Source organism: Lytechinus variegatus, chromosome 3 (genome assembly GCF_018143015.1).
Source record: "Lytechinus variegatus isolate NC3 chromosome 3, Lvar_3.0, whole genome shotgun sequence".
NCBI classification, from domain to species: Eukaryota; Metazoa; Echinodermata; class Echinoidea; order Temnopleuroida; family Toxopneustidae; genus Lytechinus; species Lytechinus variegatus.
In genome coordinates, this window is record NC_054742.1 from 40,972,305 (window position 1) to 40,998,645 (window position 26,341).

General features: G+C 36.4%; 1 protein-coding gene across 1 annotated transcript; it reads right to left on the reverse strand.

Annotated features, from left to right (window-relative positions):
• Nucleotides 1–89: 89 nt before the first annotated feature.
• LOC121411032 lies at nucleotides 90–26,187 on the reverse strand. Its single transcript, XM_041603497.1, has 30 exons — nucleotides 25,602–26,187; nucleotides 21,784–21,819; nucleotides 21,012–21,178; nucleotides 20,232–20,348; nucleotides 19,967–20,108; nucleotides 19,437–19,578; nucleotides 18,974–19,269; nucleotides 18,110–18,398; nucleotides 17,473–17,784; nucleotides 15,756–15,988; nucleotides 13,250–14,179; nucleotides 12,726–12,889; nucleotides 12,241–12,357; nucleotides 11,429–11,834; nucleotides 10,715–11,006; nucleotides 9,920–10,464; nucleotides 9,264–9,567; nucleotides 8,801–8,862; nucleotides 8,096–8,256; nucleotides 7,621–7,731; nucleotides 7,186–7,324; nucleotides 6,342–6,602; nucleotides 5,927–6,215; nucleotides 4,825–5,078; nucleotides 4,184–4,474; nucleotides 3,593–3,762; nucleotides 2,878–3,053; nucleotides 2,114–2,221; nucleotides 1,384–1,767; nucleotides 90–799 (listed from the first exon to the last, which is right to left on the reverse strand). Exons 1-30 carry the CDS (start codon nucleotides 25,737–25,739, stop codon nucleotides 630–632), a joined length of 7,206 nt encoding a protein of 2,401 aa, XP_041459431.1. The 5' UTR covers nucleotides 25,740–26,187; the 3' UTR covers nucleotides 90–629.
• Between the last annotated feature and the right edge of the window lie 154 nt (nucleotides 26,188–26,341).

A 26,341-nucleotide genomic window follows, 5' to 3' on the forward strand; every position in this document is an offset into this window, starting at 1 on the left:
GATTTAGATTTAAACCCTGTTGATTTAAATATAAATCTAAAAGATTTTAATTTAAATCTTATGAGATTTAAAAGTTAATCCTTAAGATTTAAAAAAAATCGATTCAGTTGGTCACTATTCCCAGCCGATCTTGATTCATTTTAAATCCTTTGAATTTAGAGTGATACTTGAACATGATTATACGACCCATAGATTACAACAGATTTTGTTAGTAAATGCATAAAAAATAATATTACTTAATTTTATTGGAATTACATTTACACTTCAAGATATTTTACATGCCCCAGTGTTCATTTAACAATTCTTTAATGCACGGCTCTTATACGAAAACTACTTGTAAGCCAGAGAAATTAAAGACAACTCTTAAGATTATTTTGTTCCATATGCAAGATATGGTAATAATAACAATAACTTGCATTTGTATAGCGCTTTATAAAATACACTCTATTTCCAAGCGCCACTAGCACGTAAATATGTGTGTGTGAGTGGAATTTCTCCTTGATACTTTTGTTTGGTGAAATAATTTGTTTTCCTGGTAAATTTGAGTAATAATAATTCTGTACAAGTTCAATCGTCTTGTGAAAAGTAACCCCAAATCAAATTCCCTTCATCTTGAACAGATTTAATGTTCAATGTCCACAGATCGCGTCTGATTCTGGAGTCCAATTTTGGCGCCAAACCAGTCTGACTCTGACTGCCTGACTCATAATGCTTGGTACATTGCACACATTAGGTGATACTCCTGGTTGTTGACTTGCTGTAGGGTCTTGGATGACTACACGAGCTTTCTGATACTGACCTGTTGACAAAAAATAAGATAAATCCATTTTAAACAACACATCAGAGCATTATATGTGACTAGTTTTTGCATGGAAGGCGACTCATTATTTTGTGTGTATTCCCGGACAGCTTAACATTTTTTCTTTGATAAAGTCCGTGAGAATTTCAAAATAAGCCTATACACTTTTTTTTCATTCAGATGAAATTTTCAAGAGATATTGAACAAATCTGTGAAAATCACATTGATAAATTTGTGCTTTCAGATCCATTTCCGTCCACCATTCCCCCATTGTAGATGAAACGCAGAAAATCTTTATGTAAGAGACATTAAATGCGCTCATGTATTCATTCTCGTTAATTTCAAGGTCTGGTCGACTTATGTTCTAATTGCAACGTGGCAGAGCGTTATGCTCTATTGTGTTTCAGATGACAATTGATAAGACTGATAATGATAACATGTATTGTGCAACGTTTATGGAAGAAAATATATGACGCAATCCATTGAGAATTATGGTAGGATTACATAACAATATCTAAACCAAACTGAGATTCGTCATCAACTAGACAAATTGTAACCAATTCTGCAGATAATGAATTGCTTACCTATGACGCCGGTTATATCCGGAGACAAACCAACTGGGTTCAACAAGTCAAATGATAGTCCGAGAGGTCGATTTCCTTCCAGGTTGGCTTCCAATCTGTTTCCAGTGATCTCAAAGGACGTTCCCCTGCTCAAGGTCACTATGGCTATCTTCCCGCTCACTTCAACTTGATGGACACCGAATTCGAGGGAAGATTCCAAATCGCCAGACCATCTTATCTGTGGGTTGGTATCCACGTTCACTCCGCGGGATGTGAAGCGGAGTTCGTGTTCTGCATTCGATCGCGAACCCAACGTCACAACGATGTCCTCGATGAAAGTACGGTCGGAGATGTAACCGTCGAAATCAACCTCGTCACCGCCAATTCTTCCAATGACATGGACACCTAGTTACAAAGGACACCAATAGTGATAAAACCCGAAGATTTTTAAGAAAAAAAAACAGATTTCCCTCCTGAATCAAGAAAATGGTCCATCTAAGAAAAAAAAACACACACACGCAAAAAAGGGCCGGGGTTATTGACACATTTTCGTTCCAGAATACACAAGCATATCTACTTCAAGGGGCGTTCAACCTTTTGCGCGACCATTCACTGCCTTGATTTTGTAAATCTAATGAATATAAAAGGTAGGTAGATAAACATACATTTCCTTTTAGTGAACAAATAGTTTGTGTTTGTAATGTTTTTTCTTTTGGTATTTAAAGAGAATTTAGATGCAGAAAGCGGTTACCATTCACATTGTCTTCCAGTAGAACAAGTTCGTCATTCACCCATGGATCTTCCTCTAGACATACCTGAAGAGCCAACTCTGGTATGTGTATGGTATTAAGTAAGGGACCTTAAGAAAATGACAAAATATGTAAGATTATTTATTATCATATATCACATATGCGTTATCCAAACCAACTAGAATGAATTATTTCTATAAACTTCATATATAAACAACGCATTGATGTTAACTCCTGTATATCAATTTGTGCTGTTGCCGGGAAGCCACAACCCCACAGAGTTTGGTTAATCTTACAGCGTGGTGAGAACTGGTATGTCAGGCAAGCACAATGCAATTATATAGCTCATATCGTAGGCAAATGTATCCTAATAATTGGTCATAATCTGTAGTCTTTAGCTGTAATGTTAACAAGTCAAAGCAGTTAAACTGGGCAAGCCCCTTCTGAGCCTTTTAATCACAGATGTCAACACTACAATAGTCGTATTAAACCTTGGGAAGTCCTCGGGAAGTGTTGAAATTCTGATTATCTGAAATATCTAATTTCTTTTTGAAAGCTATTTCTACCTTCTTTACTACAGCTCTCTTTTTCAGACCCATATTGTTATTGAAGTCACACCTGTAAAACTTTTATAATTATGTTTCTGTTGTGTTTATGTCTCGGGATGAAATTAACGTGTTTATGGTGGACACATCCCTTTCTGACGGAGGTATTTTGATTCCCCAATATTTTCAATAAAGACTTTAACACATATGCCTAGTATTACCTTCTGTATCTGGGATTGATGTAGCTGATGGCGTTTCCATTACGAATTCTTGATTGAGGGTCTCCCTGACCGGTCGGGGTAGAGGTGATGCAATGATTCTCATTGCGAATGGATAGGCCTCATTGGTGGAATCCGCCTGCCCTCTAACTAATAACGCAGTGTATGGATTAAAGAAGCTGTAAGCCAAATAAGATATTCATGTATGTTACTAATATCCCTGTAGACCCGTCATTTTTTATGACCGACTTCTTAACAGTTTAAATAACCGGTTAATCCATGAAGTAAGATCTGAAATGACGTACTTTAAAAAAAGAGTTTCCAGATGAAAATATATTAATAGTATTATATCGAACTTTTAGTCTTATCACTAATGGATTAAAGGTGAGAATGGTCATGCCACATTATCTTTCCAAACTTATCAGTGCTCTAAATGGGGTGGAATGCATCAGGTACCATGCAAATAACAAAATATGACGAAAAAGATGAATACGAAACGTATATAAGCTTAAAAAGAATATTGTAGTTTCCACACATAAGCCCTCTTTTGTGTTACATTTTTAAATGTATATACTCTTTAAGCCTCTTTTCGTCACCTTTTCAAAATTTGTCCTCCCTTTTCATAAGAAATATAGATATCTCATGTCCTCTTAAGCACCACCCGTTGCACTTAGTGCAACTGATATCAAATCACTAGTTTATCTGTGTCTTATCTTACCTGTATTCAACAGACATGTCTCTAATTTCTCCATCATCTGACATGGTAAATTCAGGGGTTATTTCACTTAGTTTCAGTCTTTGTTGAAGTGATTGGATAATATAATTAGCCCAAATCTTCTCAATGATTCCTTCTGGGACATCGAGATCGAGCAAGGCTCTGTCAGGCACCTATTAAAATTCAATTCCATAATTATTCATAAAGGAAACACTAACAGATTCCTGATAATTATGTTCATAGTCATTATTTCTGTAAAGTGTTTATTAGGCTATAGAGTATAGAGAACCCTTAAAGATATATATATCTATGTAGCGAAATGGCATAAATTTACATTATTAACATTAATTATGAACGTTCTATTGGTCATTCTTTAGAAAATAACTAAATTCGAATTACTGACTTATTGATATGATCGCGTCCAAGCGATTCAGATGGATAATTGGCTCATTATGATAATATAATTTTCGCCAATATCATACGTGTAATTATAAAAAGTGTCATCCTGGTGAATTGAGAAAAATAAAGAAAACAAAAGAAGATTAATTAGAGGGAAAACGATGCTAGAATATTAGTGTCCCACAAACTATTTACCCTCGTGTCCCCTCTGCTCCTGAAGGTAATGTCATCTGATGATGTTCTGGCATACGTATAGGAAGAAAGCGTACTATATCGGTAATTGGGCAACAGTTTACCCACAATAACAAGCTCAGATCCATTAAAGTAGTTGGAAAATATCCTATCACTCAGAGAATTGTATTCTATTCCTCGCGAGTATTGGAATTCTACGTCACGGAGAAGGGGCGTGGCTACTTCGAAGTAGAAGTTCTCCAAAAGCTTCCCTGCATCAGCTCGTTCGGGTATCTGCCTTGCTACGCCGTGATTCTGGGAATACGAGAAAATAAACGAACATGTTAACCAATTAATTTACCGTTTGTTATATAAAGTCAATCACGTGAATTAAACTGAAAAACATGCAACATTTGCGCTTCACGAAAATGAACATTTAAACTTTAACATACTAAAACAATGGATCAATTCCTCGAGAAACAAAGAACCGAGTCCTGCCAGAAAACCATGAAAAATATAGATTGCTGAGCGATCGAGCGACCGACCAGGTTTGCGACGCGGAAAGTATAGTTTGGCTATACATGGAATGTATTCCTTCATGACATGAAACGAATTATTAAACATAAAAAATATGTTCATCGTGAGAATGAAGTTCAATGACTTACTTGATATGCCATACGCTCCAGAAATGGGAAGTCCAGGTCCTCGCCGAATCCCAGGTTAAAGAGCGAGAAATCCCCTCCGATTTCTTCTTCAACGTTTCTTTCAATGATCTCCTTATCAATCTCACCATGGTTTGGGTTTCCATCGGACAGGACGATGAGCATGGACACGATGTTTTCATTAGGTCCGACATCCCGATCGCTCTCGGTACGGAGCATCCTAACTCCGGCGATAATGGCCTTGTATAGATTTGTATCTATGGAGACGGAAAGAGTATATCAAACAAACAATATGGTAAATAAGGTAAACAACGTGGTTGCTAGAGAAAATGACTCGTGCCATTGGGTTAGTGTTGCATATGAAACTAACGATTATATTAAATTGCCATAATGGTAATGCTTTCGGGCAAAATAACATATCCAAGACAGGATTTTCAAGGTAGGTGATCATCATGGCGAAGTCATCTTGATAATGCTATTATTTTTTTTTTCTTTTAATGAAAAGAGTTTCAGGAAGTTGGATTAACAGAAATACCTGTTACACACATAGTTGAAAAAAGCATCACATTTTGGTTTGATTTAGCATTCCAAGAGCTATAAAATTGACGTAGTGACAAGACGCAAATCATGCTAATCATAGGTAATTTGAGGTTAGCACTCTTAAAAATACACTCTTAAAAGTGAAATAAAATTATCTTTCAATGACTTTGTATTTGGCATACCAGCTGGAAATTCTTCTTTTAATTTTGATATTTTATATGCCAAATATTATATCTTTTCAACTAAATGTTTAAAAGGAAACTTATCATTCTCATCATTTCAAAAGAAATTAAAGTATCAGCATGAGATTGAACGAACTATGCACATGCAAAAAAATAAGGTTATTGTATATCTTGATGAATCGAGGCACATCGAGCTTATTTAAATTATGTATTGTGTATATGTATGATATTGAATTTGATGTATCACATACATTTTGCATTTGTTTATATGCGTTGTGGAGAAATATTGAATAAAGACTTTTTTTGAAAAAGAAAAAAAAAATTGAGGTTAGCCTTGTGATAACATGCATGTCCCGATTAGTAATTTTGCATTTTGAACTTACTGTCTCTTTCTTGCAAAGAGTTGACGAAACGCTTAGCTCTCCTTATATTTGAGCTTGTAGAGAAGAGCATCTTGTTTCGGTCTAAGAAATTGACGTCGTCGGAGAATGGAATGATGTTGAACTTGTCAGTCTCGGGCATGTCATTGAGGATCGTGGTGAGGGCGTCCTTCACCTGACGCAGCTTGGTTCCTGCCATTGAACCACTTACATCAATGATAAAGATCACGTTCTTACGAAGAACGGGGAGGTCGGATGGCGAGAAAAACTGGACAAAGTGGTTGTCGAATACCTGGAATAGGAATTGGATTACATTTGACATAAATGTAGAATAATTACATTCATTTCTTAAAGCTGGAATGAAAATTTTTAATCAAACGGTCTATCCTACAACCTCAAACATCTTTATCCGTTATACCTGTATATCGTTGCCATTGTTTTCGCTGCTGACACCGTACTGAATAGTGTAATCTCCCATGAAACCATTTGGACTTGCTGCAGTCTGCTCACGAGGTCCTGGTGCATACATCACCTCCCATCGTGCATCATTGGGCTGTGTGATAAAGTTGTCTAGAGATATCGGTGTTGTTGGGTCGGACTGGTCAACGAAGAAGGCTTTGCTGTGCTCGAATCCTCGGGGCTCGATGACCGTTGTCCGGAGTGTCATGATGTCGACAATCTGTATTAATAGGAGGATGATATAAACCATAATGAAAGCATGATTAGAAGTCATAGAGGTCTCCCTAATACATCATCTGATCACCGACAATCGGCAGGTATCACAATCTATTTGCTGGTAATGATATGGTTACCACCAGAACTATCCCGTGTCTCTATTTACTCGAAAGTCAAGTATTTTGGGATCTAGATCCTGCACTGACTGAATTCCTATTACCAACCCTTTACAAATTACCAATTATCTAAACATTGAGGCAGTCGTAACATATGCCAACCTTTCTATCTACAAGATATAAATTATATGTATTTTGCAAACAGATCTGGAGCATTTCTCGTATATCCGTCAGGTCACATATTCCCTTCCTCCTTCAAGAGGAAATAATAATTCAGACATTCATTGAGGGACGTCTAAATAGGACAGTCTTTGCACTAAATCAATGTTGTGGCCCATTGAAAAAAAGGTGCTTTTAAAGCGTTTTTGAAAATGAACACAAGACTGAAAAGTGGTCCTGATAAGACTGTGTTTCACTGCAATTCTGAAAAGGGCCACAGGAAGATGGATAAAAAAGGTATATATATCTGACCTCTCCAGGGAAGATTCCGATCTTTTGTTCGATGGCGCCTAGTCTTTTATGGAGCATCTCTTCATAGGTGAGAGTGAATGTTACAGAGTTGCTTGGGTCTACTGGAACCGAAACCACCAAGATGTTGTTTTCTAGGTCGCTAAAATAGAATTAATGGAAATCAAGTTGAAGTTTGAAGATGAAAATTTTCAATGAAAGTAGGTTTTCGGTACCCCCTGTTTAAGATAAAATCGCATAATAAGTTTTTCTTAATCATGGAATTTACTTTGTTTCTTATTTAACGACGAATACTCGCATTTATACATGAAGAAAAAAGAAACTATATTCTTTATATCCCTTACATTCTACATTGTCATTATCTTACCATATTTTCTCTCTTCTAAGTAGTAATGAACGATTTTCGTTAAATATATCATAATAAAGGTTTTGTCTTACAGAGGTGATAGTATTCCTCCACTTGGTCCAATCTCTAGGATTCCTAGTCCAAGACCAGCAGTGTCTTGTGGATCCGTTACGTCACTTGTATATGTCCGGCCATTTAGACGCCTGCAACAAAACGAAAGAAAGTACAATATAATTAGAATACAATTTGATCATATTTTCAAGAAACCTCTTATCGCGGTCCATTGAGCCCATATGCAATTTCTCAATTTGTTATATCATACTAGATAACTTCAAAATTAATAATCAAAGAAAGAGCGCATATTTCGGTTTCAGTGAACGTCCAAGAAGCTTTTGTTAATTAGCGAATAAAATAATGCATTCCCAAGTAAAGAGAATCATATTTCAAGGATAAAAAAATAAAACCATCATGTCCTTATCTTATTTAACAATTAACAACGTAAATATTCCCATATTGATAAAAACATGTCTGGTGGAAGGAATAGGTTAGTGAAAAAAGATTATTTACATTTTAAGGCCGGTGATGAAAGCATTAGAAGGAACCTTCTGCTTGAAGACAGCCTGTCCTGTGGTTGGGGCCTCGTTCACCATCTCGCTTTCGATTTCAGTGCTCGCATATCGGAGAACAATGACAGAATCTACCTCGAAGCGACCAATGTTGATACCATCCTTGAGATTGATTATGATAAAAAGGAAATAATAAATATACATATGCCTCGAATAGAAGTGAGTTGTGTAACTTTATGGACTTAAACCGTGTAAGCACGGATTTACAGTGAATGGCAAAATGTACTCCAACCAGCCCGAAACGCATATTTTTGTACACATAACTCGGTTAATCAATGTTATGTGGAGATAAAATACCTTGCATTACGACATGAGTGCCTTGTGGAAAATCATTAGTCTACTATGTCTCTGTAGTCATTTAATAACGACACATTCATTAAATACACAGGCCTTCAAATAATTTTGCATGATAAGTAACACCGATGTTGCTTTGAGGCGTAAACTCTGAATTGTAGTGACTTGTGATTAACCACGGTTTTTTCCTTTTGTTAAATTTGTCCAAAGTAGCAAGTGCCCACTATCCGAAACATTAATCGAAAATTTAAGATGAAATTAATGTCTTGTCCAAAAAATATTTTCTAGTGAAAAGACGTGAATCCCTATTAATCTAAATCAAATCCACTAGAATGATGAAATGAATACTCACATCACTTTCTACAGCTAAGGGAGCATCATGAATCTTTGGAGTTACATCTGTGGGGTCCTTTCCTGAAATCATTAAAACGTTAAACGCCCGAATAAATAACAATTTGGGTGCAGATCTCATGTGGATAATTTTTCACTTCTGCCCATTTCTATTTTTGTTTGCTTGTTTGGGAATTAAAAAGTAATGTGGTCACCTTAAATTCATGAATACTTGAGCAAAACTTTTACCATGTTTAGGCATTACTTTTGATCATCAAATTGGCAGGTTGATAACAGGTCTTCTTTCTCTCTCAAAAAAAAAAAAAAAACATGTCCCAATATCTGGAGCAGCTTTAAAGCTTTTAATCAGCTTTTGACTGACTTTATTTGACAAATATGAAACCAAAAGTCAACAATCGGTCTCGGGGTGAAAAAAGGCAATTGTTTTATTCATTCAGGTCTCTTAATTAAAACAATCCACGTACCAATAGCCTCCTTTAGCAAATTTCGCTCTGTGTTTGCTCTGCTGTAAGCAGGCAATGGCATCCAGCCTTCGGTTCCATCCATAGAATCGCCAGTTGCTGGATCTACGATGGTCATTGGAGTCAGTGGGGTCACAAAGTTTTCTTCTTTGGAGAGTTTAATTATTTCCTCAGCAATAGTGTATCTCTCATTAGGATCGGTACTTTTTCCAAAATCCTTTATCAGGTTTTCAAGTTTCTTCATGGCCCAGATTCGGTGGACAACATCTGGAACTGCCCGTGATTGACCGAGCTCTGGCGATGTTTGCTTTAGAAATAATTACAGTAAGTTATTAAGGTTTTAGGATGACAATGATAATATGCAGCTCTGTTGATTCTTTCTTAACAATGACGAATCAAAAGGCCTTCCAAAATGATCTTATTTTGTTATAATAGTCCTTTGTCCTCACTCAAAGATATTCATTGGCTATAACTTTCTTTTTGCAAGTTTATAGCTGTAGCCTATATAACGAACATACTAGCCCATCTTACTACAGTGATTAAGCTATTTGATGTCGACCAAATATGTTAAATATTACATTGATATTTTCCATCAGGTGCATTAGATACAAAATTGTCATCGGTCAATACTATTACATATCAGTTCTTTAACGTCTTACCGTTGTATCAATGGAGAGATACTTTCTTGTTGGTCCTTGGTCAGACTTGAGGTCGATTGTTCCTCTCAAAATATCGGACGGTGGATCTTCACTCAATTTTCCGGCCACGACCATTTCAGAGCCATCGTAATAAACAGGGAATGTTCTTTTAGTCAGCGTACGTCCATCCGCTACTCCGCCAGGATACTCCATTGTCACATCAAAGAGAAGAGGACGATAGAGTTCGAAGTAGAACTCTCGGAGTTGCTCCGCAGCAGTGGTACCTTCGTAGATCATCTTCGCCGTGCCGTTGTTTTCGTATGCCAACTTGACAAGGAGATCGAAATCGACCAGACGGCCAAAGCCAAGAATGTTGAGAGAATGCTTGCCGTTGATGACATCACGTGCATTGTCCAAGATCTCCTGTTGATCTGTTGTTCCAACAGAAGGTCTTCCATCGGTCAGTAGGATCATCATGCTATAGAAGTTATCATCAGGACGATTGTAACGGGCTTCACTGTCCAGAAGCTCATCCGCCTTTATAATGGCCTCATTAAGATTTGTTTCTGTGGAGCGTATGGAGAATGAGGAAATTTAATTGTATAAGATAACTATGGTTCTGTTCTTTGTTGTATAAAATACAAAATCATGCTATATTAAACTCTGCCTTATAAAAACCTTTGCTACAATTTTACATTTGTAGCTATTAATAAGTTTATTAGTTATGTAAATAGTTATTCCTATCTAGTTAGGTGATCATTTTAGAGTTTTGATTTATGTTCATTAATACAACATAAGACTTCGATATCACTTTACCAGAGTCATCTCGCAGACTGTCAACATATGCCACGGCGTCGCCAATGTACCGTCTCTGAGCTGGAGCAAGACGGTTATTTTCTCGCCAATATTGGACACCATCTGAGAAGGTAATGATATTGAAGTAGTCAGTCGGGTTTAGGTTATCTAACATGGTCTTCAATGCTTCTTTGGTCTGACTTAGCTTGGTACCGTACATTGAAGCACTGACGTCAATGACAAATACGATTTGTTTGCTGATGACATCTAGTCCAATTGGTGAATAGAAGTGGACGAAGTAGCCGTTTTGAACCTGCAGAGAGTGCGAAGAAAATAAGATTATTAATCCTCATTTGGCGTAAACTGTACGCATTGGTTGTAACGATTCTTTGCGCAACTGAGAAATACCAGCCGACATGAGCAATTACCGAAACGCATGAAAAGAAGGCATGATAGCTATTTCTTGCAAACCAAAGATTTCTAAATAGAATTTGACAGGAGTGATTTGTGTGTACTACATGTTCTATTCTTATTTTTTGTCATCAAGATATGTTTGTGTTTCTATCCGATTTTCTTATGCACGTAGAATCTTTGAAAATGATGAAGGGGCTATCCACCCTATGACAGAAATAAAATAATATATTTAATAGAGAACTATATTATTGATTGATTGGTGCAACAGTAATATAAGTACATGCATGAATACATTCGATAAGTTCTTCAGTAAGAGATCACCTGTGTATGACTTCCAGTTGGTGTGTCCATTAAGGTGTACGTCAAAACGATGTCACCATCTACGCCATCGTCTGAAACGTCACGTTGCTCGTTCGGTGTCGGCATATATCGGAACTTATATCGAGAATTGCTTTCTCTAACCAGATCCTTTGATAGGTCGACATCACTTGGTGCTGCGGCCGGTTTACCTTGGAAAGCAGCGGATATATTCTTGATCCTCTGCGGTTCGGTTACTTGAACGTCGACACCCAAATCATCAACTATTTGGCGAGGATTAACGTTGATTCGTTGTTGATATTGACCTCTGACCTTATCCATGAGTTGGTCGTAAATGAGAACAAAGGTGACAGGTGTATCACGTGCTACGTCGGGGACTGACATGACAAACGCATCTTTGGCAGGATCTCTGTCGTCAAATGAAATGAAAGAAAATGATAACTAATACAGTTCTTGAACGCTCAAATTTCAAATACGTTTTCATTTTGGACCACTAATGCTCTTGGTATAAAATATATCAAAGACCATGTGTACGATATTTCACAATATTGATTTACCTCGCTGACACCACTAAAAAGCTAGATCCGTCAAAGAATAAGATAAATACAATTAAATATTGTTAATGTTTGATATATTTTCAATAAAGGAATTCATTGTAGCAATATAGAATTATACAAATCAACATTACTTTTCTGTTTGTTTTCACAAAAGGCTGTTTCACATATCTAATATTCTTTCCTGTAATGTTTAGAAGAAAAACCTAAAATGCAACAAAAAGCAGTCAAAGTTAATTCGAGTTTGAAAAAATGTCTTACCGCCGCGCTAGAAATGCGACAACCTGCCCTCTGTCACTATTGCTAGCAAATACTTCTTGCCAGTTATCCTCCTGGATATCTTGGACAACGCCCCTGTATCTCCGACCACCGACATCTCTAGTGAAAGGAAAACAAAACAGAAGAGTAGATATCAACTCTCTGGTACAATTGAAGACGATCCTTACAACGTTTCAACCGAGGAGCATCATGTGTTTTGTTCTCTAGTGGATCTTCTTTTCAAAGATTAAAAACTTGCGCTGACAATCTAGTTTGGCGATTATGACTACGAAATCAGATAAGACGAAAGAGGTGAGAAGCCTAGAGATTGGGATTTTCAGAAACAAGATGACAAATTTGAAACATCGATGTTGAAACATGACTTGTCATTATTTTAAAGTATATGGAGGTGATTCAAAGGAACATTAAAGAATATGCCCGTATGGGTAAGGGACAAACCAAAAACCCTTATGTCGAAAAATACTTACACGTAGAAATTTGATATGAAAGCTTTGCTTGGTATTTGCTGACTGAATTCGATAACCTGGTCTTGTTGGTTACTGTGAATGTACGAAGCTGTCACAGATGTACGTGTATAGCGCTCAGTTGTATCAGATTCTACATAGTATCGAGTCAGCGACACAGGGCCTTTCTGAATATGGTTATAAATACATAAAATAGAGTAAATCGTATTATCTTTTACCCCCTTTTACCGTAAATGGTGATGCACAAAAATAGATTGTCGGCTGCCCAGTCGACGTCAATATTAAGATTAATGTACACATTAACATTACAAATAACGACCATGTTTGGCAGCCAAGGCTAAGGAAAGCAGGAAAAGGTCATTCTTGATCGAATCCTTCCATTAATTCAAATTTATAAAGTTGCCTCAGTAAAAGCAATATCGCGAGTACTACTCATGTAATGAAATTGGTTTTATGAAAGTAAACAATTTTTTTTAGAATAACATGACCTGTCAGAAGTCTAGTAGATTCACGCGGACTATTCTTACCGGTTGACGCTGCCTGGGGGTTGTTGTCCTTCTTGTAGTAGTTTGAATAGTTGTCGTGGTCGGCATCGTTGTTGTAGTAGGTTCTTCCGTAGTTGTTGGCAAAGGGGTGGTAGTAGTAGGCATGGGCGTGGTTGTTGTAGGTAGGGGTGTGGTAGTTGTAGGCAGAGGTGTTGTTGTAGGTTGCGTGGTTGTGGTAGGAATAGGTGTAGTTGTAGGTTTTGTGGTTGTAGTAGGGATCGGTGTTGTGGTCGTTGGTACAGGTGTTGTGGTCGTTGGTACAGGTGTTGTGGTAGTTGGTACAGGTGTTGTGGTCGTTGGTATTGGTGTTGTTGTAGTAGGCATTGGCGTTGTGGTTGGAGAAGGTGTAGTTGTTGGCAAAGTAGTTGTAGTAGGGACTGGGGTGGTAGTCGGCTGCGTTGTGGTGGTAGGGATTGGCGTAGTCGTCGGCGGGGTTGTAGTTGTCGGTGGTGTCGTGGTTGTTGGAGGTGGAGTGGTTGTGGTAGGGGACGGTGTTGTCGACATTGCTGGTGTTGGAATCACTGGACACGATGCTGCTCCGATTCCTATGGCACTGCCTGGTTGGCCGATGTTGCCATAGGATGGTCCCAAGATATCCCAAACGTACCCATCAGGACGACTCGCTGTTATGGTGTTCCCATTGCTGAGAATGATGCTGCTGTCGTCCCCAACTGTTCCATCTCCCCTTCCGGAGCCAGCAGAGGCCCCTGAGCGGGTGAGCACCATGGACATGATAGGAGTCAGCAGATTATATCGCTGTGATATCTCCTGTGTCTTGGCTATGATTGCTTCCCGCTCCTGGGCATCGTTGGCTAGCGTGAACTTATCGAAAAGCTCGCGCACTAAGAGAAATGCGTATGTGCGTTCCGTAAAGTCCGTAGGTATATTTTCACCGCGGAGCAATTGATTGTTCTGTGAAGAAATTTCAGGATAGAAAGAGAGAACATTGATTTTCATCTTTATTCATTACGCACTTACTCTCCTAAATCAAAATTATCACACTATTTTTCGGGATACGCTTAACAAAAAAAAATTACAAAATGCACAATTTCAAAATTTTAGCATGCGTAATTATTAATAAGCTTCCATGAACACAACAGAGCGAAATGGGGAACTTTATAGTGCTAGAAAGTGTACAAAGGTATATAACTGAGGAGCAATTTGTTGAGAAGGCATTCTAAAACGCCTTTAGCAGCTGGTACTATAGCCGGGTGTGACAGATAATCGGAACCTCATACAATTATTATTACATGGGAATATGATTATGTAGTAATAGATTTTTTAGAAGATGTTACGTTCATTTTGTTTCATGGTACTTTTTTTCGTGGCTTTGTGAATATTGTCAACATGGTATTGACATGGTAAAATGGACTGGTAATTGTCCAAATCAATCAACTGAAAACCTGATGATCATGGCTATGATTGAGAAAAATGTTGGTCAAGTCCATCCCAGAAAAAAAGTTTTAATTTTTATCAAAAGAGAAAAATAAACAAACATAATCAAAATTGGATGTAAAATACGAAAGTTATGGAATTTTCCAGTTCTTCTTATATTTCACAAAACAGTTATATGCACAATTCAGTGATCTGCAAATGAGAGAGTCAATGATGTCCCTCACTCTCAACTTTTCTTGTGATGGACTTGCCCATTAAAGGTAAATGGGCATGTAATGTTCCTTGCAAGCGAGTAAAAAGGAATTAAAATGAGTAGATTGGGACGAATGTTTATATACGTATCTGGTCATTCTCCCTCCCTTCACTGAAACTTAAATAGATCAGTAAAGATACCACCAGTTGTTGAATATGAAATCTCAAACCATTTGCAATGGGCATTGAATAAAGTGACATACCAGTAGATGATAACCTCTGGGTTTGAAAGTGACGCCCTCAACGAAACAAGGTGCGCGTTCGGATTATGACTTTCTTGCTTGCTAGAAGACACAAATCAGTTACGTAACGAATCCACAAGAAGCTCAATATCGCTAATATCTAATCCCCGTCTACATGTGGTCAATGATATATGATGAAGCATGAGTGTAAACGATACTGTAATGCAATGACTTATGAGATATGTTTTTTCCTTTCTATGAGACGTAAAACAGAGTATCCTTAAGTAAAACTACATAGTGGCACAAACACTCTTCATTCATAATACGCCATTGGTATTTTTATAATGAGGAATGACACGTTGTATCATATTCACATTGAATTTATATTCAGAAGTATCTAATTTGTTTTAGAGCGCCTATTCCATTAACATGAGGAAGCAGTTTTGATCATCTTCCACATGTAAACTCGGTAGATCATAGCTTTTAACCATCCATCGACAAACAGAATTGAGAATGATAAAAAAAGGTACGGACCTCGAGAAGAATTAGTGATAGGCATGTATGATGTATGTGTACATGAAATTCGGAAAATAGATTAAAAAATTAGATTTTCAAAGATGACCAAGTTGGAGTGAATTGATGTCTAAACTTTGTCTTACACTTAAGTCGACGTCTTCCTCAATAGTAATAGGGCCATCGGATCCGACGGCTGTGATTCTGATTGGCAGTATTCCGAGATCTTCATCGCTAAGAATACCGGAAATGATCAATTCTGAACCGTTGTAATAATTGGAGAAATTGCTTGCTGATAATGACTGTCCAAGGACGGCATTGTTGAGGTATTCAACCACGATATCGAAGAGGAGCGGAGTGGCGACCTCGTTGTACACACCTGATTAATGAATAAAATATATGTCAATCAAAGTAGAAGCAAATAATTCTGTCGTATATTGCAAACTTATTATCAAAGCAATGATCGGTTAGCCTAAGTGAATTTATTGTATACCATCAAAATTTCACTTCCCAAAGTCTCCACCTTATTACTAATTAAACTTTAAGCAGTTTGATCCAAGTTAAATGACAATTTGTTTGCTATTATGTAGTTTTTTAGACTCTAACTTCCTTATTCAAAATAATTGTTATTGCTTTCGATCGTGATGTGAAAAATATGTTTGGGTTTTAGCCTATAAGCCTCTTTCATTCTTAGTAGACCGGCCAAACGTCAAAAAGTGCTCTAGATAAGGATTCGACGGCAAAATTTGTTAATGCTTGGCATCCCAGCTAAAAGTCTTGCAAAAATACCCAGGAATAGCGTATGGCCGGATGCCAAGCGCAATTTTGCGTGAAAATGTCATTATTAGCGTAAAATCTGAAAGAATGTCGAAAATCACGCATTTAAAAATAATTCCATATCAAAGATAATAAAAATATGATGATAATCCGTCAAAATATGAAAATGCGTGATTTTCGACAGTCTTTCAGATTTTGCGCTAAAAATTATACTTTCACTCCAAATTGCACTTGTATTCCGCCCGTACGTTATTGCTCAGTATTTCCGCAAGACTAGCTGGGATGCAAAGAATTGACAAATTATGCTATCCAATTAAAAACTCGCTTTATATGTACTTATACATATAATTATCAACTCGCTTTTATGTACTATACATGTAATTATGTACATAACATACGGTATTTTCAAATTTTCTTTCAAAATGCGCACTTTGTAAAATGTACATTGTCTCTTTCGGATAACATAAAATGAGATATATTCCATCTTACTTGAAAATTATTTTAATATTTGTGGCATTACGACATTTACTATACATTCGATGGAGAAACGAATTGAAATCGAAGAATTTAAGTTGCGTAAAAAACTTCGAACTATTGATAGTTTTCACAAACTTTTATTTTGAGGAAATCGCGGTTTTATTTTTCACTGTGCCATATGTGTGTGTGTAATATTCAAATTTGAAATGCATTTTTATGAAACTTATAATTTGAAACTCCAAACAAAAATAATTGCTTATCAAAATATGATAAAAAATATCAATACAATCCGTCAAAATATCAAAATGCGTGATTTTCGACATCCTTTCAGATTTTTCGCTAAAAATGACACTTACACGCAAAAGTGCGCTTGGCATCCGGCCGTACGCTATTCCTTGGTATTTTGCAAGACTATTTACCTGGGATGCCAAGCATTAGTAAGCATTAACAAATTTTGCCGTTCAAAGTATAAAAAATCGTTTTGGCCGGTCTACTATCTTATCAAAAGGAAAAAAAGTTTATTTTGTGAAATTGCCTCGTATTTTAAGATTGTTGCATACAAAACTGTTACCCCCATGATTTTTTTTAAGACAAGCCTTATTTTCCAACCTTGCAGCTGAACTGTAGCTGAAGATGACTCAAAAATCTTTCTGGTAATCCCTCGATTCTGCAACGCAAGACGACCCAAGAAATTAAAATCGACCAGCTTGCCAAAGCCAAGAGTGACCAGGGAACATCTTCTGTTGTTGGCTGCTCGGACGTTGCTTTCGATGACGTTAAGGTCAGTGGTACCGCTCGAAGGTTTGCCATCAGTGAGCAAGAAAAGGATGCACACCATAGGGTTCTCACTACTAGAATCCATTGAACCTGTTGCTTCCAAGAGCCTAAATCCTTGTAGCATAGCATCATTGAGATTTGTTCCTGAAAAACAAAACCCCCAACATTTAAAGTCCGATCATTTCCAGAGGCATGGTTATCAGTTCTTTCGTGAATGAGGGCAATGGTCGTGGCCAAAAAAAATCAAAATCAATGACAACAAAATATCAAAAAGCTACGCCCATCAAATAAAACCTCTAAACGTGATATTCGTAACTTAAACGTGAAGTTCATCAAATTATTTTTCGAGAGAATGATTTAAATGATGATGATAGTAGTATGTGCGTATACGATATTTGGTATTTGCCCTTTTCATAAATCTTAGATCGATAGTAGTCTTATACAACTTACTATATGAGATATACAGTACCTCTTTTGTATTTAAACAGCCTGATATATTCCTTCGCTTCGGTGACCGATTCCGGAGTAACTGTGACCATTTCATTTTCTTTCCATCGATAGATATCATCAGAGAAGGGCATGATATTAAACTGGTCATTCTCACTCATCTGATCCAAGATTGAATTCATGGCTGCTTTTGTCTGACGCAGTTTCCTAGGGTACATTGAGGCGCTGAAATCCAGAACGAATACTACCCTTTTGTTGACTGGCGCCAATGAACGAGGTGCAAAGCGATGGATGAAGTTTGGTCCATCCGTCTTTACAAGGTAAAATTAGGAAGAATGGAATGATAAGAATATGAAATATTTGAAACGTATGAAATAAGTTGAATAAAGCACTTCTATTGAACAAGAAATAAGAAAGCTATCCGTTTAAATTTTCCCGTTTAATTTTATCTTTAGAAGAGGATGAAATACTATTTCGATTTTCTGGCAATATATTATTTTTTAAAAGTAAGTGAAAAGAGGGTTGGATATTTGTGAAAGGGAAAACTTTCCTTGAACGCTATATCCACGTGCCTATGTTTACTGAGATATAAACTAAAAAGTAAGAAAATGCAAAAGCATGCAGAAACGGGCTTTTGCACATGTTGGTACAGCTCTCCAGAAATTTGTGTACATTTCAAAGTTACCCGAAGACGTCACTTTCCAAACTCCCCTTTTGAATTTCCAAATACTCCTGTTTCTTACTCTATACCTGCACGCCTTTACTTAAAAAAATATTTCTTACATTACGCTTTGAGCAGTTATGAATATTATCTATTTCAATTATTTATATTCGTTTTTTAAAATGAAAATTCTATAGTGTACTTAAATATGAATAAAAATCATACCTGCACCCACCCAACTCCCCCTCGGGGTGCTACGTTGTACCGGATTATAAAGTCACCATAGATCCCTTCCTTGTTATAATAATTCCTATATTGGTTTTGTTGATCTTCACTGGGTTCATACGCCACCACGAACCAGCTATGAACTGATGACGAGCCCGACGATGCACCTGAGGAAGATCCAGATGATGATGACGATGCCGAGGAGCCTGATGACGATGAAGATGAGGATGAACCTGCTGCACTCGTCTGGGTGTAGTTCATCAAGTCATACACCCTTCCGCTATAACTTCTGGCAGCTATAAAAATTACAAACAAACAGAAAAACCGTACAATAACATTCGTCATCATACACTATGAATTGTAGGAAATGTTATTTCAAATAATTTGCGTCAGTTTGTTATTTTTTATGCTAAAATCTAGTGTGATCCCGTCCTTTTATAACAAACTATTGTTATCTACTTACTAGAGACTGCCGCTGAGCTGATACTATCAACTGCCAGAGAGGTTAGTGAAGACGCAAGAGTTCTTGTATCGAAACCAGCTTCTGATCGAATGATACCTTGTGGCTCAGTAACAGAGGCAAAGATTCTCATATTCCGGACAACCTAAAAAAACAAACATCAAAGTCAGAATTACATTTACTATGAAATTGAATTTGTTCAAAGGCAATTCCAATTCTATATTTGTAATCGCTTTAATAGTCATGATCATTATAGTCAACAGTCTCGCCACGCTTGACATAAAGAAAAACAGAAAGTATGAAGCTATTTCACTAACGGATGAGAAACAGTATTTCTCATACCGTTTATTTTTTTAATTAAATCCTCTCTAAGAATATAAGTCTCTAAAGATATACAGCGGTATTAATTTCATATCATCTATAAATACCGTATCACTTTAGTAATATTGTGACAAACGCTTTTGGGGTATTTGCCAAAGTTAAGAGAATTAACATAACGCTATTAAAAATAGTACAAATAATCTGACGTTCACCTGAGAAGGTCTCACGCTAATCCTCTGAGTGTACCAACCAGCCTGCCTTTCAAGTAGTTCTTGATAGACTATTGTCACCTTCACTGATTTCTTTCTTGGGACATTTGTCTTTACTGTGAAGACATTACGTGTGTATTCACCCCTGGAAATAAAACAAAATTTCAAAAGTTCTACTTTAGAGTACGAGTTATTTCGTCGTCTCTTGCTGTACAAGCATGACATAATACCAATCAACTTTTAAGCAAACTGAGTCAGAATTCCTTACCCAGCGGTATATTGGTATTTATCGATGGTTGCTATGGGGACATCGGATGATCTCAAATTCTGCTCCAGGATGCACCTATCTACCGTTTGGCCAGGGTATGAAACGCCATCGACAACCCTGTAAAATCAATCATTTACTTACTGGTTATTTGAAATGATTTTAACTTTGGCCAGGATTCTAAAGTCTTCAGTACAATATGTCTTAAAATATAAACATTAGAATGTATACATGAAAACAAATTACTAACCCACCCGTACATTAATGGACTATGCATTTTCAGAAAAAATGATATTCATGCATAAATAAACATATTCTAATATTGAATTAAAATGAATCAAAAGGAAAGAGAGCTACGGAATCTACATCTACAAGGTCCTCAATCAACTGGGCGTTGTGGCGTGCGCCTGTAATCCAAGCTGCGGGGAAGTTACAAATTGATGCAGAGGTTCGAGCCCTGGTCACGTCTTTCGGATGGTGACGTTAAAGGTCGGTCCCAGACGAAAATAATCATATATGATTGATACACGTCTGACAAAACTCAAATACACACACACACACTGGAGATAGAGAGCGGGATTGGGACACTTCAATTAATTTATGTGAAATCCATTTTTTGTAATGTAATTTTATTTCATTCGAATCAGTGTGAAGTGCTTGCTTTACTTTCATTATAAAAATGGATATTCGTGTTTGATAGAATTGTAGTAAGTTTATATTGCTCTAATTTTTGTAACCGCTAATCTGTTTTGGACACAAAATAGATTAAAGAATTATACTTACATTGTAAAGTCTGAGATATATGCTTTGAGCGGAAGGAGCAAATCGAATGATACGGCTTGATTTCTTGTTGCTACGTTCCTTACGTTGGTTCTGATGGTAGTACTTGCAAAGCGGACAGCAACCTTTGACTCCACATGGAACATCGTTATTTTAGGAAGCACTGGTGACTAGAAAACACATGCATTTAATAACATATTGAATATTACTCTTCAGACACCGTGTCGGTGTGTAACCATCCATTATTTGCTTTGTGCATAATATTTGTAATAATTGATTATGATATTGAAAATAAATGCAGATTTTTTCCCCCATTCAAGTCATGTAGAATGAGATTCGAATAATTATCATAATGATTATGTGTCATCTCGTTTATTATAGATATTCTTTGATAGTTCTGCCTACAAATTTCAATTCACTTCAGTTCAATATTTATTCAGCGTTTGAATAAGATTTTTAGCTTGTTCAAATATATGGAAATATCAATGCATTTCTTTTATAGCATCCAAAATAATGTAGTTAGCCTAAGATTATCTATGTGATTTTTCTTCATTATATTTTATATCAATTTCTAAAGTAGATCAGATCTGACATCAAAGGGCAGAATTCCTGTATGGTCTACATTAATATAAAGAGTTTGAAAGATACACAACTCCTTTGAATAAAATATTGCTTATAATAACTGTATAATCGAAATTTGCCTCCTTGAAAAACTGTAAGGTCTACTTTCTACTAAATGTTCTTTCCTTTTGTTTATGTTTATATTTTTACTCACGGTTGTTTGCCTGCGGAAACGGCCTAAAAAGTCCTCCTATGAAAAAAAGAGAAGACATTTTGCATGAATTAATGAAAGATATTTTGCCGATTAAAATATCTTCATATTTCAATCGGGTTTGCATCACAGGAGTCAAATTTAGTCCAATGTTCATTGCACTGAAGACCCCTCAAATGGACATTTCAAATCGATATCTAATTAATTTCCATGTTCGATGATGTAACCTTCTGAGACTTGGAAATTCATACCCAAATTTCCGCCTATATATACAATACTCCCACACTGCGCTGATATTCGTCAGATGCTCGCTATTAGATAAACCAAGAAAATATCTTTTTTTTTTTGCTTTGTGGGAAGTAGAATTATCAATGTATACATATCAAGTGTCCCTAATTCCAAAACGCAATTTCATCAAAGTGCAAATCACATAATACGGTACCCCCGGGTATCCCTTACATTTTGTGACTTAATATGAAAACCCTGCTAAAATTATCAGCTTTGCTAACACATACATATATATTAAAACTCTTGATTTTTTTTTTCAAATCCATGATACTCTGGTTATTTTCATTGCAGTATATTTCCCCCCTTAAAACAGGTAAAGTTGTTTTCGATTAAACCTTGCACTTGAATACATTGCGTTAGGCTTCTCCTTTCACATCAGCACAGTCACTTGATGAGCATGGGGCTTATAACTTTTCAAGTGATGAACAACAACGACAATATCAACAATAAAAAAGGTCTTATTCCCAGTTAAAATACCATGCCGCCGCCCATACAAAACACGTACACACCCTCACCCACACTGAAGCTATGAATTATACCCGCACTCTCTCTCTCTCACAGTCTCATCCACCTCTCTCTCACACACTTCTCCCTCTCTCTCCCCCTCACACACATTCTTAGCATCCCCACACCCAAAGACGTATATCCATACACCAACGCACACACCTACGCCCACCATCACACACATCCTCCGGCACACAGACACCCCCACCCCAAAACAACCCCACACTCCCATACAAACTGCACAAGTGCACAGAATTCTTCAGAGAAGAATTCCACCTACTGTTTATATCCACTTCTGTTTACTTTGTATAAAAGCATCACATTTCGCAAAGATCAAGTGTCACCAATCCTTTCAATCCCATCAGAGATGATGATTTTCAACCATGCTGCTCAATAATGACACTGACAGGTGGAAACGTTTCTCAAGTATAGATGGAATGAATATCACCATTCATACTGCCTAAATATCAACTGATGTATATGATACCTCACACCTAGATACTCTTACATTAAAGAATCTTGCACATTTAAGGTCTATTTAATGTCAACTTTAGCAAGTGTTAGGAGCAGTGTGATTATTTTCTGTTAAATCTATCTATTATTACAGAATGAAGAGAAAAGTACCTTCCTCTAAAGAAAATTATTATAAGAGGAAAATGATACTATTCACGCAAAATAATGTGCTCGAGTCTATGGAGAAAAAGTTTAGCCTAACACCGTTATCATGTTCAGCCATACCTCACTAGGAACACCTTTTGTTGGTGGAATCTTGCATCTTTCCTGTCTTGAAGGTGCAAAGTCACACCTTTCAAAGATGTCCCCTCTCTGGCATTGGATTGCACCTTCTTAGTGTATATTTTTTTAACAATTCATCATGGTTATATCATGTCATATTTTCGTTCTTGGAGGTAGTATTTCTTTAAAAATCACATCGGCTTTTAAAGGGATGTCTTTGCTACTTGGAACAGCTGATCAAACCTTTTCATCATTATAATCCAACTTCTTGATATTAAGAATTGCAATTTTGAGAACAAATTGCAAATTTTGGTCTAAAAAATTAATTCTATATCATAATAATGATAAAAACCAACAACAGCCACAACAACAATAATAACAATAATAATAACAAAATTAAAACAACGTTTCTAAGCGCTACATACTATTTAACTATACCCGGGTGGAGAGTGACAAATGCAGATAAACGCCTTGCCAAAGGATGCAAATGATGTGTCACAATATTAGGAAATAGAATCTGTCTAGACATGTAATGAATATTGGAGTTGAACTTAAGGTACAAGATGATGCAACCATGGGTTTAACATAACCATAAACGTTTACCTGTGTCTATCAATTTCTTGGTATTGCAGTTTGTATGCACAAATGGGTTTAATTTTTGATGCATTAAAGGGCAAGTTCACCTCAGAAAAATGTTGATTTGAATCAATAGAGAAGAATCAGACAAGCATATAATGCTGAAAATCCATCAAAATTGGATGTAAAATAAGAAAGTTATGACATTTTGAGGTTTCGTTTATTTTTCAGAAAATAGTTATATGCACAATTATAAGTCACATGCAATTAGAGAATTGATAATGTCCCTCACTCACAATCTTTCCTTTTTTATGGTTTGAATAATTATACAATACTTCAATTTTTACAGATTTGAAAATAAAGACTTACTTTACTAAACCATAAATGTTAAACAGTGGTAATTCCACATGTTCGGGGATAAATCAAACTTTGTTAATATGAGAATGAGGAGAAAATTAGGATATCTCATATTTCATATAACAAAATAAAAAAGTAATAGTAAGTAATGTCATCAGTTTTCTCATTTGCATACCGACTGGGATGTGCAATAACTGTTTTGTGAAGTTAAGCAAAACCTACAAATGTAATTACTTTCTTATTTTACATCAGATTCGGAAGAAATTTTCAGTGTTATGCTTATTGGATTTTTCTCTTTTTATATTCAAATAATCTTTTTTGGGTAGACTTGTCCCTTAACAATGACATAAGTCGGTTGTTTCCGGCTTTTCATGAACACACACACTTGATATTCAATTAACCTAACAGCCATATATCAATATCCGGCCTTAATGATGAGTCTATAATTTGGGTTAGATTACCCACGATTCCATAAATTCATCGTTAAATTCTACCCTATAATGTAAGGGGGAAAATGCAGCATTAGGGCTTACGGTTACATCTATTTTATTACGCAGGCTTGTATATGATCGTCAGATAAATCATAGTTTACTTCTAAAAAGATCTTAACAAAAGGTTATTTGTCCAATTCTGATCGACGACCTCAAATCTGAAATATTGATTATATTGAAGAAATTTGCCATTCTAGATAGATGTCAATTATTTTGGACTGTTTGTTTTTGAAGAAAATTTGTAGTTAGATACTAGGTTTGCTTGTCACACCATTTAGAATATTGATACAAGTTACAAGTAATGTTATCAATCACGCTAAAGTGCATTGACATATTTTCTCGATCTCTGTCAATGTTTAATCGTTTGATGAATATGGAGGTCAGGGTGAATCGATATATGAGGACAGCAGAAGAGAATTACGAGGTGGTAATCTGTTATTGATTAATCGATTTAGCAGTTTAACAACTTATTAATCACTATCGCAATTACGCGAGAGATAACCAATATTGAATGGACCGCTTGGAAATCTTTAACAAGTAATTTGATTTTTTTTATTTAAAGGCAGGACGTGAATTTTCTACCACTGCTTTTCAAGTCGATGTAACAATGAATTGTGTCTATATCTACCCTCTTTTATGTATGAAGTAAGTGAGCGTAGTATTTTTCTGGTGTATGTTCGTGTAAATTTTAAATGAATACTGAAAAATCATTTCTATCTATTAAGATTTGCTGTTATCATCGAATGAATCAAATCCCCTTTTTCAAAATCATAACGGCAATTGTAAATGTGTGAGGAATTAAAGGTCCTACGATTAGGGGGTCAACTGAAACTCTTTAACCTGATTGGGCCCACGTATAAGATTCCTTACCACTGATGAATCTGGATTTGGTGTGTCTGCTGCTACCATCCATCCTACATTGTCTGCAGAACATGTCTGAGCTACGTACAGACATATCACCGTCAAGAGACACCAGCATGAAAGACCCTTTGCGTGTCCTTGCATCATCTTTCCAACGAAACTCCTCCGACGTGAAATCAAATCTCTTCAAGATGTCTATATTCCAAAAGTAAGTTCCGAAAGATAAATAGTGGTGTATTGTATGAAGTCACTGACAGTTTTGAATACCGCGTGATTTTAAGTCCAAATAAAAATGTGCGATTGCCAACAGATTTTTAATTCGGTACAAACCAAAACTAAGTTGCTCCTCCAAGTTACTTGACTCTACATATCTCCTCCATCTTCTTGATTACATCGCATGCAAAGACACTGTGAGGTGTGTAAAGAGATGTGTTAGCTCCATGGTATTTGACTATGATCGAATATCTGTAGGCGTTGCAGATGTGAAACTATAAATTGATAATCCTTCTGTATTGTTCGATTCGTGGTGAAAGAGAGGCAAATTTGGAAGGTTTTTATCCGGTTTGATATTGAGGTTTCAAGTGTTGCTTCCTCACCGGAATCAACTTCGCTTGTATAGGGCTCGTTTTAATGATAATTAATCAGCTATTGGCTTGTTTAGACAATGTAGGCCTACAGATTTTAGGATATGCCCTTTTGATAGAGAACAAACCACCCTCATCACTAGATAAACACCCATTTTAGGGATG

Excerpts from the sequence above, each read along its gene's own strand:
- LOC121411032 (XM_041603497.1), bottom strand. The coding sequence starts at position 25,739 with ATGATGCAAGGACACGCAAAGGGTCTTTCATGCTGGTGTCTCTTGACG. Across the intron at positions 19,579-19,966 it reads TTAGCGTGAGACCTTCTCAG|GTTGTCCGGAATATGAGAAT; the intron begins GTGAACGTCAGA and ends TTGTTTTTTTAG. Across the intron at positions 12,358-12,725 it reads TTCATATCAAATTTCTACGT|AGATGTCGGTGGTCGGAGAT; the intron begins GTAAGTATTTTT and ends TCCTTTCACTAG.